The sequence below is a fragment of the Asparagus officinalis genome, unplaced genomic scaffold, assembly GCF_001876935.1.
Source record: "Asparagus officinalis unplaced genomic scaffold, Aspof.V1 AsparagusV1_Un267, whole genome shotgun sequence".
NCBI lineage: Eukaryota > Viridiplantae > Streptophyta > Magnoliopsida > Asparagales > Asparagaceae > Asparagus > Asparagus officinalis.
The window spans coordinates 9512-26246 of record NW_017972532.1 but is presented as its reverse complement, the minus strand read 5'-3'; the positions used below and the strand labels follow the sequence as shown (position 1 = coordinate 26246).

At 38.7% G+C, this 16735-nt stretch overlaps 1 protein-coding gene across 1 annotated transcript in view; it reads right to left on the bottom strand.

The window, feature by feature from the left end:
• Positions 1–13977: 13977 nt before the first annotated feature.
• Positions 13978–16735, bottom strand: part of LOC109827495 (IAA-amino acid hydrolase ILR1-like 6) — an 11767-nt gene continuing 9009 nt past the window's right edge. Inside the window, exons 4-5 of the mRNA XM_020394504.1 lie at positions 14813–14944; positions 13978–14727 (exon numbers count right to left, since the gene is read on the bottom strand). Coding sequence (XP_020250093.1) covers positions 14365–14727; positions 14813–14944 — 495 coding nt within the window. The 3' untranslated portion in view covers positions 13978–14364. The remainder of the gene's footprint in view (positions 14728–14812; positions 14945–16735) is intronic.

Below are 16735 nucleotides of genomic sequence, written 5' to 3'. Positions count from 1 at the left end.
ACTTTACACTGCTCATCATTGATGTTAGATGTTGCACCAAGTGGAGAGGGTGTCTCATTGCTCTAGAGATATACATGATTTTACCCCTTCGGGTATGTTGTTGTCTTTTGGTCCGACCCCCCGAAGGTTTAAAAATGTGACTAAGACAACTAAAAATTGATTTCATTTTAGGAATAGCTTTGCATTGGCAATTCTTCTAAACTATTGTAACTACTTCTCTGAGGGTCACATAATGCTGACATTGACGACCTCTCTTCAGAGATAGGAACTCTCTTAAATCACCACTAATTCCAAGTTGATGGCACTTTTAGAGCCAACTTCAACGCTTTTAGCTTGATGTGAGAACATCGCTTATAGTGATGATGCCCAGACTTTTGTTTAGCAAAGTTAGACAAATTACCATGAGTGATGTTAATCCCTTATAGGAATTTACATGAGGGATTACCCCTATTCTTAGCTTCTATAGGAGAATTGTAGCAAGCATCATGAGACACTTTAAATTGAACTCCTATAGGGATTGTGGACTAATGTCCAAAATCAAAAGATGTAATAAAGTCTTTACCTTTACTCGAGATGAGGGTTGAGGTTTTTTCACTCTAGACGAAGTTTGTTTGGCTTCCAACTAAGCTCAAACTATCTTTGGTGAAGATCACCTTTGCACACACGGGGCTCGATTTAGACCCGAGATCCGCACTGCGGTGAATTCTACAATAACTTCTTACAGTTGTTGTTGATGAAGATTGGTTCAAGGAAATAAATTCCCCAAATTTTATTTGGTCAAATTTAATGACCAACGATTCAGCAAGAGACCCGAGGGCCTTAGTACTAAACTGCAACATGATTTTCTCGTTGGAGGAGAAAGAAATCCCAGCAAAGTTGCCATCCTATTTCTAATCATTTGCATTGTAATTAACTCAGACTATAATAAAATAATATAATAAAATAAAGAAAAAATTTATATTTGTTGGGATTCTTTTCTGTGGGCCGATGGAGCATCAATCTTGTACTCCATTGATGGTCCGATTAAGATGATGGTTCTTTCACTATTGATGGAGATTTGATTTCTTGGAAGATAACTCAGTCTTCTCTTAGAACCAAAACATGAGAGAAATGCAAGTGTGTAGGTTGGTGATCTCTTCTTGTGTGTGTGTGTGTGTGTCTTTTCGAATGCACAATCTCCTCCTCCTTTTATAGATTAAAAGAGAATTAATGGTCTTTAGTTACGGATTAAGTGGCCATAAAAATAGGAGATAGAGGGGAGCGGTTATCCCCTTAAAAATAGCTCTCAAATGGCTATTTGGTGAAGTTCGCTTATTCGATGAAGTTCGCTGAAGATGTTTGGGTGAGGCTTGCTTGGATGTGGGCGAGCCTTCTTTGAAATTGTGGATCATGTGGCCTACTTGGGTTGCTATAAGTGAAGTTCGTTTTCTAGCGAACTTCATCTATGAGTTTGAATTTGGCACAGAATTCAACTTGTGAATTGGCTGACTAATGACGCCTTTTAACTCAGCCTGAAGTGTGAATTGGGAGTCGATCAACTCTTAACTCGGTCAGGTCGAAATGAAATGTGTGGTGGAGCCTGTATACTTTGTTGGGTGGAATTCACAATAGCAGTTTAGGAGTCGACTCTTTCTTAACTTGGTCGGGTTGAGTCGATCTATGTGGTGGAGTTCACATGCCTTATTGGGCGAACATTGTTACAGTTGTTTAGAAGTCAACCCATTCTTGACATAGTCGAGTTGAGTAGAGATGAGCTGTGTGGCGAGGTTCACATACTTTATTTAGTGAACTTTATTATAGATAGTTGTGGGCTCAAGTTTGGGGCTAATTTGAAGTGTTTAGCCCACAGATGCTTTCTTCTTGGATCCAAGCTGAATATTAACCGGGATGAAATATATTTTAACCATTTACATGGATGTCCTTCAACATGTAAGGCTCAGACATCTACTCTATTGCAGATATCTTCTCAATGTTGATTTAAATGCCCCATTTGGATAATCATAAACCCAAGGAATTTGCCCCCCAATTGCACACTAAAATTGTACTTCGCTAGGTTGAGCATCATGTGGAAGTGTCATAGGATGGAGAAAGTTTCTTCAAGGTTCAACACGTGAGATATTGCTTGCTTTGGTTTTCCAAAATGTGGTCCACATACGCCTCCACATTTCAGCTAATTTAGGGTTTGAATATTTCATTCACTAATCTCTGATAAGTGGTCCATGCTTTCTCGAGACCAAAGGGCATCACCTTATAGCAGTAGGTCTCTTGATTTGTGATGAAAGAAGTCTTTTCCTCGTCATGTTCCACCATCATGATCTAATTATATCTAGAGAAAGAGTCTATAAAACTGAGTAGTTCATGGCCAGTGCTCTCGTCAAGAAACTAATCGAACCTCAGGAGGGAATAGATGTCCTTTAGGCAATATTTGTTCAGGTCCTTGAAGTCTACATACATTCTCCACTTGCTAGTAAATTTCTTAACTAGCACCACATTGGATAATCACTCTAGATATTGAACATTTTAGATGAAGATGGCCTTGAGTAGTCGGGAGACTTCTTCAACGATCGCCTTCTATTTCTCAGGGCTAAGATGCCTCTTCTCTTATCAAATTAGCTTGCTATGTCGGTCGATCAAGAGTTCATGGATTATCACTTCTGGAGGAATTACCAACATGTATTCAGGTCCCCAAGCAAACATCACCTGTGTTGTCGTGTAAGAACATGAGTACAGCTTCACGCTAGGGCTCAATAAGCTCCAACACAATGTTTACATTCTTTGATTCATCGAGGCCGATCAGTACTTCTTACAACTCTTCTACAGGAGTCTTCCACTCCTGTTCTTAGTCTCTCTACATTTGAAGTTAGATCTTCTTGATTGGCAGGGACTCTTAAACTCCTTTTCCTTTCATCGAGAGAAGATAGCATGATCTGGCCTCCCACTAATTGCTTCTTATGGAACTGACTCCTTCTGGGGTCACGAACTTCATTATCTGATGATAACTGGACGGGATCGCATGTAGGTTGTTCAAGGAAGTTCCACCGAGAATAATATTGTAGGCGGACTTTACAACTATCATAATGAATTGGGTTTGGACTGTAGACTAATGAGGATATTCGCCGACTACTAGGGGAAAAGTGATTAGTCCTTCTGGTTAAACTGAGTGCCTGGGTACCCAATGAGGGGACTTGGGCAAGGTCGTAATTTAACTTAGTGACCCCTATTGGTTGAAGGTGTCCATAAACATGATGTCGACAGAGCTCCTAGCATCCACTACGATTCTTTTGACTCAAAAGACATTAATTTTAGCTGATATAATGATTAGGTCATCATGGGGGTCTCTATGCCTTTTTAGAGTAGTGTTGCTGAAGGAAATAGGTTGATCTGTCCTTAGCTTCTTCTCATAGAGATTTATTTTTAATGCTATCTGAGCAGACTTCTTTTGAGTATTGTTTGACATTCCTCCTGGTATTAGACCATCTCTAATGGTGTTGATGATGCCTCCACTGCCTGTCTCTCTAGGTTGGCCATCTTGTTATGTTGGTGATGGGACGATCTCAATCTAGACCTTCTTCTCTCTGACTTCTCTAAAGCCGGTTCGCCTCTGTATCATCGAGATGAGCTTTTTTTAGTAGCCCTTTATGTATCAAGTCTTCAATGTCTTTTTGGAGGACTCTACAGTTATTAGTGTGATGAGTATGATCTCTGTAATACTGACAATATTGTTTGGGATCTCTAGAACGGGGTTCCGACTTCATGCGAGGAGGAGGAGTAGTAATGTGTTCTTCTCTCTGAATTAAGTAGAGAGCTTATGAGAGAGAAGCATTGATGGAAGTAAAGGTCGATTTCTTGGCTTCCACATTCCTCTAATATTTCCTATCAACCCGCTTTAGCTTGGAGTTAGTTTTTAGTGAATCCTTCTCCGCCTTCTGCTCTTGAGATGACTTTGCTTAGCTGCCACTTTTATAACCACTTTCTTTTAGGCTCGACTATCTTTCGCATCCATGCGTCCTTGAGCTCTGGCCATTAGTTGGTCAAAGTTAGTCACATGGTCTATGATGAGTGGGTTAGACAACTTATTGTCTTCCAACCCTATAGAAATTGCAGCCATGGAGACCATGTTGCCAGGTTCTTCAACTTCTAGTTTTTTTAGCTTAGAATCACTTGAAATAGTCTCTGAAACTCTCCTCAGGCTTCTGTCTTATCTGTAACAAGACGGAGGATGATGCCTTCTAGTTGGAGTCGGTTAAAAAATAATGTATAAATTTTTAACTGAGTTGCTCGAAGTTGTGGACAGACTTTTTATCCAATGAGTTCTACCACATCTTAACGCTTCCTATTAAGGTTATCAGGAAAGCTCTACAAATGATTGGATCACTCACTTGCCTCATGAGCATCAAATAATAGAAGTTTTCTGCGTGCTCTGTTGGATCTTCCTCGCCTTTGTACTTCTCAATATGTGACATTTTGAACTTGGCGCATAGAGTATTAATGATCCTGCACACAAACAGTGCATAAAAGGGTCGAAGTTAGGTTCTTTGAGGGTTCCTCCGACAGTCAAGTTAGTATTGATCTTAATTGGAGGTAATATGACTCTGTAGGTTTTAGAGTAGAAATTGCGTACCTCCATACGGTAGGCAATGCACCAATTTATAGTGTATTCTAAAGGGTATTTGCATAACTTCGGCTAAGACCAAGTAATTGGCTTGGTTAGCTGATACTTTATAGGTGTCAACGTTGGCTGATCCGAGTCATCTTCTCAATTATTATGGTGGCAAAATAAGGTTGCAGCACCAGCGTGCTCTGATGAGTCATTATGACTTTAGGGGAGATGTAATGATGGCTTTGACTTTGTATTTAATGTTAAGGTGGCTTCCTGTTGGCAAGTTTGAGAAAGACATCCTTTCATCTCGGCTTTCAAAGGACGCCGAGTAAATACGCCTTTTGATTCGGTTGCTCGGATGAGAGGGCTTCTTGACTCAGTCCACTGAATGACAATGCATGGAGTTGGTTTTAATTGTAGTCCTCTAGTGAATGTCTTTAGAAGTAATAGTTAACTCGACGAGCAACTGCTTTGAAAGAATTGTTGATTGGAATTCCTTGGTAATTTGCACCATTTAACGAAGGCTTTGGAGTTTTCTCTAACCAGGTGCCTCCTTTTTTTATTGAGGTTTTCGCTATATTTATTTCCTCCATGTGGTTTTTCCTCCTAGATTTTCCTATAGCAAGGGGATTTCTATTATTGCCTGTGGAGTTTACCACAGAAATAAATATTGGATAATTTTAGCCCCCAGGCAACTTAGGATTTTTCACTAGATCCATCGATGACTCATCTTTTACCCATGACTCTTTGAAAGATCCATGTCCTCCACCCTTGCCTCACCCTTCTTTTTTTATGCATTTGTTGAATACGAGTTAACACTTGTTAAAGGTTTATTGTTAGCATGGCTAATGAGGGGATGATGGCTCCACATCAATTCAGTACGAAATGCGGAGCATGTTTAGCTGGGTCCCATTTCTATAACGTGCCGAAGGGTTGTTTCGATAACGTGTACTATTAAACTTATCAAAAGGGCAAAAGCTATCATTTAGAGGTTTACTATTGAACATGACAATCGACTCAATATTGTCATTCAGTGGACTGGTGCTTGATGAGATTGAATAAGTCAGCATTCAGAGCTACGAGACATGATGATAAACTTGGATATCATTCAGAGGTTTAGTGTTGAGCATGATGGCTTTGAATTGCAAGCATGTTGGGGTGGTCAGTCGATGTTGATTGTCACTCGGAAGCATGATGATATTGTATGAAACTACCCCTAAATAGTCTAAGACACTCGATAACTGACTTGTTTAAAAAACGTTAGCCTAGGTACGACTAAGGGAGTTGACTATCCTTTAATCTCAACCAGCGGTAGGGCACGTAACTGCACCTCAGATGTGGTTTGACCCCAGTTCAATGTGGTTTCACCCAAGTTGAATATGGTTCCACCCTAGTTTAATGGGTTCCACACTAGCCTAATGCGTTTCCAACCCCTGTGTTTGGAGTCGGGGTTTATTTTGCCTAAGGATGTTCAATGATTAAATGTGGATTTTCTCGTACGAGATCAAAGCGTCTTCGTGAGGTTTGAATTTGCAATCTCCACTAATCTATTGATAACTAAAATCTCTTTGGAGGGTTAAGATTTGTACTTCCGGCTAACTTGTTGAAGACCAAAACCTTTTGAGGTCCTATGCTATTGGGACAACATGACTATATCATTAGGCAACCCCATGTGTGATGACAATGTAAGTGACAGTATGACTGGCTAATGACATGGCAATGGCAATGTCTGTGTATTGATTGCAACACGGGAGAGATATTGGATGTGTCAATGCAATACCTTTGGGTCTTGATGTTCATAAAGCCCCTCAGATAAGTGAGAGGGCTTTCCATGACTGCTCCATGTGAAGAGGAGAAGTTTACACGATCTTATTTACAAATAACCTCAAAAGTGGCTGATTTCCTCTGATGTATCCCTGTAGCACGATAGAGGAATGATAGTGTGAATGGTCTTCTATATTGATGTGATAGCAGCAACATCCATGTCGTAAAGGAAATACGAGGAGGAAAGTTGATAGCACTACTGAAATGCTTACGAAAGACAACCTCTCAGATTGGGGAGAGGGCCATCGTTCATTACATGTGACTCCGAGAAGTTGGCTCATCCCTATTCACACATAGATGTAAAATGGTTGTCCTTCTTTGCTCTTGTCTCAAGTTGACTTTCCGTTTGATGTAGTAGAATATACTTCAACTGACTCTCCAAATGGACTTGATCGTCAGGTGTCCAATAGGTCGAGTCTGGTGCATAATGAGCACGAGATGAGATGCATAACGTGCGACCCCAAACTCCTTCTCTAGTGAGAGTTATGAGTCTCTGAAGATTTTTTGGTAGCTTTTTCCTAGCTTGAGACAGAGTTGTAGTCTTGTGTGAAACCCTTCCGATTCATGTGGATTGTTAGATAGAGTCTCAGCATCTGACTGAAACAAGCTTATAGTCTCATGTAAGATTTTGGAGTTGGTTTTTAGTATATACAAGCTCAAGAGTCACGTTGAAACTATTTATGGGAGGATACACCCTTTTCACGGGGCTAAGATAGATCATTGTAAAAGCACCAAAGTTGGCCAAAATCAAACTTGCATCATCATTTCCATGGGGCTAGGATAGGTCTATGTAAAACTCCAAAGTCAATTGAAATTGAACTTGTGCCATCATTTATGTGGGGCTAGGATAGGTCCACATAAAGCTCCAAATTTTGTCAATCATTTACACAATTTTGGGTCAAAACTAAAGTAACTCCGCATGAAGCAAAGCTAACTCTTTCCACTGATACCTTTCTACTCTTTCTCGCAACATTTAGGTAGTTGCTACCCTCCTCCAGAAACTCCTCGAATACAAGCTTTTGACGATAGATTTGGGAATCACCTGATCATATTGCGACATTACCTCTCTTTGGTTTAGAAGTATGGTCCCACCGGGCGTGCCATTTGTTTTCTGCTCAAATCAAATAGGGAATACATCTTAGAGTGTGAGGCCTTCATGTCTTAGGCTTCGAACAAGTAAAGAAGGGATCTAATCTGTTTACTCCTTAATTTTATTTAGGTGAGATCTTGACTGTGTAGGTAAGTCGAGTATCTCCATTGTCTACACAATGAGAAGAAAGGTATTGGCGTCGCCGCTTTACGAAGCCCATGTCTTGAAGGAAGATTAGATAATTCGGTTAATGAAGACTAAAAGTTATTCTTTTTTCATGTCTTTTTTCCACACGGGTTTATTTACAAACTCTCTAGTGAGAAGAAGATAACTCCAACTAAAGGAGAATTCGCTCTCAGATATTTTGTATTTTTTGAGAGGATAAAACTCCTTGAGAGTGTTGGCTCTTGGGTGATTAGAAACCCTAGTAAGCAAATCTCAATTGAGAGGTTGTAGGCCAATGAAGAAAGCCTAACGAAGAATAGGTATTTAACTCAAAGGATCAAGGAGAGCCTAAGGATTCCTCTAGAACAAGAGAAACTCTGTTGGAGACGAGGATAGATCAAACCTAAAATAAGAAGATTTTATTAAAGAATTTGGAGCTCTTTGATTGTGTGCTAATGGTCTCCATTAATAGAAGAACCCTTGTTTATATAGATTAAGGGATTTACATGTCATTAGATTTATACGAAGGGGTAGCTTATGCATTGCTAGATTTACGCAGCTATCTTGACAGCTTTTTAGGGTATGGACATCCAACGAATAGCAATGTGACATCCTTTGCAATAACTTTGGCAGAGTTAGTTTTTTGTGTGGTGTTAGTAGTTCCACATAAATGCTCCCATTGGTTATTTTTATAGACCCACGTGATATTTGTGCAGGGATTTTATTTTATAGCGCTTTGACGCCTCTAATTCACTGCAATTTGGTCTGCTAGTTCAAAGGAAGGTTAATGCGCGTTAACTTTATGCGAGTTGATCATGTGAGTTTAGCATCACGTAGGGCCCGCCCTGGGCATAGGTGGGAGAGGCCTTCGCCTAGGGCCCCCAAAAAACAAGGGCCCCCATTTTAGATAGATATATATATATATATATATATATATGAAAAAGTAAGAGGACTTTTTTGCAAAATTGTTAGAGGGTTCTAATAGCATAAATACACAACAAAACCACTGCTATCTTCAACCCGTCCTCTGTATCCAGGGCCGCTCTCACATATAAAAAAAAGAAAACTAAAAACCCTCTCTCTGACCTCTCTCTTCTTCTAATCTTCGGATCTTCCTCCCATGTCCCGCCCTTGTCGACTTGTCCTCCTCCCTCTCGGCTCTTGCCCGCCGCCATTGACCAAGCCAAGGTTAGGGTTTCACTTCTTGTCTTCTTCACTTCTATGCTCCTTTTGACAAGATCGTGAATTGATGTAGAAATTTTGATTTATCGATAAGTTCTTAGTTCTCACTAGGGTTTAGGAAATAGGGCTTTGTGGAATTAGGGTTTAGGAATTAGGGCTTTGTGAAATTAAAATTGAAATTGATTAGGGCCTAAATTGAAATTAAAATTGGAATTCGTTCTCACTAGATTTTATTGTTTAATTTCAAATTTCAATTTAAATATTTGATATATTTTAGTCCCTAACATGCTTTTTGGTAGGAACTCTTGATTAATTTATTTTTCTCGATATTTATTAGATTGTAGCAGATTCAGAATTAAATTTGGATATCATGCCTACTCGAAAGTATATGTCTGGACATGATAAGCGGATAAAGAAACAAAAAATTGAAGAATTAAATCGATCTCAAGTGGGAGCACTTGAAAAATTTATTACTTGTAGTAGAAATACATATTCTAATTTAGTTCAAGATTCGGTGAATGTTGAAAATAAGCAACCTGAAAATCAAGAAAGCGAGGATTTGGTTAATAAAAATTTGAATGAGAATAGAAATTCCATTGAAGAAGGTGAAGAACATGAAGATTCCAATGAGAATAGAAATTTGAATGAGAATAGCAATGTAAATGAACATGAAGAAAATGTAAATGAACATGAAGATTTGGTACAAGAAGAAAACCTTAAAAGAATGCCTTCAAACATAAATGACCCAGGAAATTGGAAAAATATTGATCAAAGATTGATGGACTTACTAGTTGAAAGAGGTCCCAAAAGAAATGATAATCTTGATTTTCCAAAAGATTCAGAAGCAGACATTTCTCCTTAACACATTACATTCGTAACTTATCCAATGATGAACATCATGATAGAAAATGGCTAATCTATTCAAATTCTTTGGACAATGTTTTTTGTTTTTGTTGTAAGTTGTTCAAATATGATGCAAACAAAATTCAATTGGCAAATGATGGAGTTAGAGACTGGAGAAATCTCAGTGCCAGACTTAAAAGTCATGAAACAAGTAGTGAGCACATTGTTAACATGAAGAGTTGGATTGAATTAGAGACCAGATTACGACAAAATGCGACAATTGATAAAAGTGTTGAAGAACAAATCAACAAAGAACGAGAACATTAGAGAAAAGTACTATTGAGAGTAGTTGTTGTTGTGAAAATACTTGCTAAAAATAGTTTGGCATTTCGTGGAGATAATGAGAAGCTTTATGAAGAAAATAATAGAATTTTTTTAAGTATAATAGAAATGATTGTCGGATTTGATCCAATAATGAATGTGCATGTTCGTCGAGTTCAGGAGAAAGAAATTCATTATCATTATCTTAGTCACAAAATTCAAAATGAATTTATTCTTCGAATAGCAGATGAGATCAAAAGTTTAATCATCCAAAAGATTAAAGAAGCAAAGTACTTTTCTGTTATTATTGATTGTACTCCGGATGCAAGCCATGAAGAGCAAATGTCACTTATATTAAGATGCGTGAATATTTCAACAAGCCCAATAAAGATGGAGAAGTTCTTTTTAGGATTTTTAAAGGTGGATGATACATCAGGACAAAGACTTTTTGAAGAACTTGTAAATATTTTGCAAGAGCTTAAACTTGATATTGGTGATGTAAGAGGACAAGGATATGATAATGGTTCTAATATGAAAGGAAAACATAAAGGTGTACAAAGAAGATTATTAGAGATAAATCCTGATAATGGTTCTAATATGAAAGGAAAACATAAAGGTGTACAAAGAAGATTATTAGAGATAAATCCTAGATCATTCTACATACCTTGTGGTTGTCATAGTCTTAACCTTGCACTTTGTGATATGGTAAACTCTTGTTCGCAAGCTTCATCTTTTTTCGGAGTGGTGCAGCACATATATTCATTGTTTGCATCTTCTACAAAGTGGTGGAAAGTTCTTACAGATAATGTTAAAGGTTTCACACTTAAGCCATTATCACAAACTCGTTGGGAAGGTCAAGTTGAAAGTGTTAAAGCAATAAGATTCCAAGCTCCAGATATAAGAGATGCTTTGATTTACTTAGCAAGTTCTAGTGAAGATCCCAAGACAAAAGTGATGCTGAGTGCTTAGCAACATATGAAATTGAGAATTTTGAGTTCTTACTTGGCATGATTATTTGGTTTGATATTTTGAATGCTATTAACAAAATAAGTAAAATCATGCAATCAGAGGATATGCAGATTGATGTTGCTATAGACCTTTTAAGAGGGATCATTTCTTTTTTTGAAAGCTACAGAGAAAATGGATTTGAAGCAGCTATGGTTGAGGCTAAAGAAATTACAGTTAGAATAAAAGTTGAACCCATTTTTCGTGAACGTCGCATCATTCGTAGAAAGAAACATTTTGATGAAAATGCTAGTAAAGAGATGGCAATGGCAGCTGAAGAATCCTTTAGAGTCAATTACTTCATATATATATCATTGTTCAAGCTCTTTCTTCACTCAAGAGTAGATTTGAACAGTTTCTACAGTATGATGAATCTTTTGGTTTCTTGTTTAATTTGGAGAGGTTAAAGTCTGCAGATAATGATAGTTTGAAGTGTTCATGTCTTAACCTTGAAGATCTCCTAAAGCATGACAACATTTTTGATATTAATGAGACAGAATTATTTTCAGAACTCCAAATCTTAAGAGAAGCATTACCAAGAGGAACAAAAAAAGCAAGTGAAGTATTGAATTTTATGAAAATGCTAAATTGTTGTTTTCCAAATGCTTGGATTGCTTATAGAGTATTATTGACAATACCATTTACAGTTGCATCGGCCGAGAGAAGCTTTTCAAAGTTGAAGCTCATCAAATCTTATCTACGGTCAACAATGTCATAAGAGAGATTGAATGGATTGACTATGATATCTATCGAAAAAAATTTATTGGAGAAACTTGATTGGAACATTTTAATTGATAATTTTGCAGCTCAAAATGCAAGGCGATCTCATTTAATGTAGTATGAATTGTGTTATTTATAAAGCATCAAGAAGTTTTTTGATTTTAATATTAATATGATTATGTGCTTATTGTCTCATTTTAATAAAAAATATTTTGCTATCTTATAAAATTTTTTGTGTATAGAATATTGTATGTAGAGACCCCTCATTTGAAAGCTTGATTAGGACCCCGTGAAAAATTAAGAATATCAAGGCCGGTCCTGGCATCACGTAAACCTTAGCATCACGTGACGTTAGCACCCATGATCTTAGCACCGTGTAAACTTGTATTAATCTATTTTCGTGCGAGTTCTTAGTTGATTTTTGCTTTGCGTAAGCTCATAACTTTGTGACTTTGCATCCTAAGCCCCTTAGATTCATTTTATCATGTAGACCCCTTGGAATGACCATCTACGGGCCCCTTCATGATATTATAGGGTACTTGATCGATGATTCAATATTTTTACCCGTCAACCCCTGCAACATCATCTCGGTCAACATGCCGTGTCATAACAAAGCCATGGTAGCATTTTTTTTTTTTTTTTGGGCACCGTATGATGTTTCTCGGTAACCAAGTAAAAACAAAATGGGCACGGCATAAAACAGAAAACAAGAAAGTAATGACAGCACTAATACAACGAGAAAATACCCGAAAATTTTTTTATACAATGCGACAAGATTATGCTTTCCATAAGAAAGGATTCCTTAGGACTCACGGCAAGCACAAGAGAAGTGCTACATGGATCATTTAATTTCAATCTACAGACAAAACCTCCCAAATTTTTTTCGTCTCCCCTGTGATCCACCCGTTAGCTAACAACATGAAACCGATAAAATTTGCTGCAGGAATAACTAAGGGACATGTACCTGTCAGTTTCCATTCTTTGTCTATTAAGCCCATCGTTTAAGCTGACAAGAAAATGGTGGAGGGACATCTCTCCTTCCCTCTCTACCATCCTCCGCTCGTTCTCCTTCCTCCTCATTCTATGACAATGACGAGAACAATTACTAACCATGCTCGACGAGGTACCTCTCAGCTATTGCAGCATGAACAGCAGCACCCATGGGAAGAACTTCTTGTTTAATTTGGAGAGGTTGAAGTCTGCAGATAATGATAGTTTGAAGTGTTCATGTCTTAACCTTGAAGATCTCCTAAAGCATGACAACATTTTTGATATTAATGAGACAGAATTATTTTCAGAACTCCAAATCTTAAGAGAAGCATTACCAAGAGGAACAAAAAAAGCAAGTGAAGTATTGAATTTTATGAAAATGCTAAATTGTTGTTTTCCAAATGCTTGGATTGCTTATAGAGTATTATTGACAATACCATTTACAGTTGCATCGGCCGAGAGAAGCTTTTCAAAGTTGAAGCTCATCAAATCTTATCTACGGTCAACAATGTCATAAGAGAGATTGAATGGATTGACTATGATATCTATCGAAAAAAATTTATTGGAGAAACTTGATTGGAACATTTTAATTGATAATTTTGCAGCTCAAAATGCAAGGCGATCTCATTTAATGTAGTATGAATTGTGTTATTTATAAAGCATCAAGAAGTTTTTTGATTTTAATATTAATATGATTATGTGCTTATTGTCTCATTTTAATAAAAAATATTTTGCTATCTTATAAAATTTTTTGTGTATAGAATATTGTATGTAGAGACCCCTCATTTGAAAGCTTGATTAGGACCCCGTGAAAAATTAAGAATATCAAGGCCGGTCCTGGCATCACGTAAACCTTAGCATCACGTGACGTTAGCACCCATGATCTTAGCACCGTGTAAACTTGTATTAATCTATTTTCGTGCGAGTTCTTAGTTGATTTTTGCTTTGCGTAAGCTCATAACTTTGTGACTTTGCATCCTAAGCCCCTTAGATTCATTTTATCATGTAGACCCCTTGGAATGACCATCTACGGGCCCCTTCATGATATTATAGGGTACTTGATCGATGATTCAATATTTTTACCCGTCAACCCCTGCAACATCATCTCGGTCAACATGCCGTGTCATAACAAAGCCATGGTAGCATTTTTTTTTTTTTTTTGGGCACCGTATGATGTTTCTCGGTAACCAAGTAAAAACAAAATGGGCACGGCATAAAACAGAAAACAAGAAAGTAATGACAGCACTAATACAACGAGAAAATACCCGAAAATTTTTTTATACAATGCGACAAGATTATGCTTTCCATAAGAAAGGATTCCTTAGGACTCACGGCAAGCACAAGAGAAGTGCTACATGGATCATTTAATTTCAATCTACAGACAAAACCTCCCAAATTTTTTTCGTCTCCCCTGTGATCCACCCGTTAGCTAACAACATGAAACCGATAAAATTTGCTGCAGGAATAACTAAGGGACATGTACCTGTCAGTTTCCATTCTTTGTCTATTAAGCCCATCGTTTAAGCTGACAAGAAAATGGTGGAGGGACATCTCTCCTTCCCTCTCTACCATCCTCCGCTCGTTCTCCTTCCTCCTCATTCTATGACAATGACGAGAACAATTACTAACCATGCTCGACGAGGTACCTCTCAGCTATTGCAGCATGAACAGCAGCACCCATGGGAAGAACATCTTCATCTACCATAAAATACGGAGAATGCCCGGTGTGAACTGACCCTAATGTCTCATTCCTAACTCCGATATAGAAGAAAGCTGCGGGTATTACTTCTGAGTAGAAGGAGAAATCTTCTGCTCCCATCATCGGTGGAACCACCTTGTAGTTCTCGGGACCCAACAACTTGGTTGCAACGTTCCTTACATGCTCGTTCATGGTCTCATCATTGACTGTCGGAGGATAGAATCTTTCGTTCTCGAAAAAGTCAACAGAAGCTGTGCACCTGTAGACACTGGATTGCTCGACAATCACCTGCATTTCCCGTTTAAGAAATTTAGAAGGAAATAGTTATTTTAAATTTTAATTTAAACAAGAAAATGGGAGTTTCTGTTCTGACCTCTTCTATTCTCTGCCGGAGTTTATAGAAGCTTGTGTTTGAGAATGCCCTGAATGTCCCACCAAGAGTGACATATTCTGGCATAAGGTTAAGGTTGTTACTGCCCCCATTAAAGGATGCCACTGATACTACCTGATGCAGAAACGAGAACTGAATTTTAATGATTAATATAGAAGCAATACTGTAGCCATATTGTTTATCATACAAGACAAGCAAACAATTGTAAAGCTAGTGGATAATCTTGGAACAATACAATATCATGGGCAGTGGCAGATCGAGAAAAGCTTTCCTAGAGGACCGGACGACAAGAATATAGAAAACTTCTAAAACTTATTATTATTATTATTTATTATTATTTATTATTATTTTTTATTTTTTTTGGGGGGTGGGGGTGGGGGTGGTTTGCAACTGCACCCTAAGCCCCAACATAGATCCGCCTCCGATTTTTGGATTCTCTTTAAAGAAAAAGTATCTAGTCGTCCCTGTACACTCGACGCACCGAAGACTGACTGCCCCAATTTTTACAAAGGCGCGCACCCCATTGCACTTCATACGCTCTGAGTTGCGGAGCGGTCGCAAAGCGCCCCACATCTAATGCAACGCTTTTTGCGCCTTGCAAGCATCTTTACTTTGCGCAATGTACATGGAGTACTTAACCTTGCATATTTTTGTTCGTTAACATTTCAAATGAGTCTTCATACTCAATAAACCATTTCCCAAAAAGCAAAATAAATCCGGTAGATCTTTTTAGTAGCCTTCATTTGAGGTCTCTAACTAATCCTCGTTTACTATTTGATTTTACTTGGATATTAATCTTTCTTTGCATTTGATTTGATATGAACTTTTCTACTATGTTGGATGTGTAGGCATTAGAAATTAAGACCTCATACTGTGATTTGGTAGTAAGATATTACATATTTTTTATGTGAATTTCTAGGCATGTTCTTTCGCGCTTGATTATCTATCTTGAAAAATTATGTGTGGTGTGCGCTTCGCATCACTCAGGCGCGCGCATCGCGGTGCACCTTGTGCATGTGCATGTAAAGATACTTTGTGCCTTCGCGCATTGACAACTCTGGACTGCCCTTGAAATTCATGCAACTAATACAAAAGACTTGGCGATTAGGGAACTGATCTAACAGTTGTTCTTTCCTTCTTGCAACCACTATTATCAACAAACTGGATATTTTCACCTTTATAAGGCCTAAGGGCAACATGGTTGTATCGTTAAACTACACTGATTCAATGAAATTCCCAGTTGTAGCTTTGTTGTAAAAGATTACATTTTAACTACAGGAAGTTGTCTTTATCTGTCATATAACTTAAAGGACAAATTTAAAAAAAAACCCTTTTTTCAATTTATTAAGCAAAATCAACCATTTTGATTTTTAATTAGCAAAACCGACCCTTTTTCCCCAAAAAGGATCGGTTTTGCTGAAATGAACTTGTGCGAAAGGCAGAGCTCGCGCTGCGGCGAAGGCGGGGCTTGGGATCAAGCAGGCCGGAGAAGAGGCCGGTGGCGGAGTCGATCGGGCCTGAGAGGAACCCGCGCTCGATAGTGGGCTGGAGGGGGAAGGAGGAGAAGCGGGCAGAGATCTCGAAGGCGGCGGCGACGGAGGTGTCGAAGTAGAGGCCGGAGAAGAGGCCGGTGGCGGAGTCGATCGGGCCTGAGAGGAACCCGCGCTCGATAGTGGGCTGGAGGGGGAAGGAGGAGAAGCGGGCAGAGATCTCGAAGGCGGCGGCGACGGAGGTGTCGAAGTAGGGAGTCGATCGGGCCTGAGAGGAACCCGCGCTCGATAGTGGGCTGGAGGGGGAAGGAGGAGAAGCGGGCAGAGATCTCGAAGGCGGCGGCGACGGAGGTGTCGAAGTAGGAGGAGAAGCGGGCGGAGCTCTCGAAGGCGGCGGCGACGGAGGTGTCGAAGT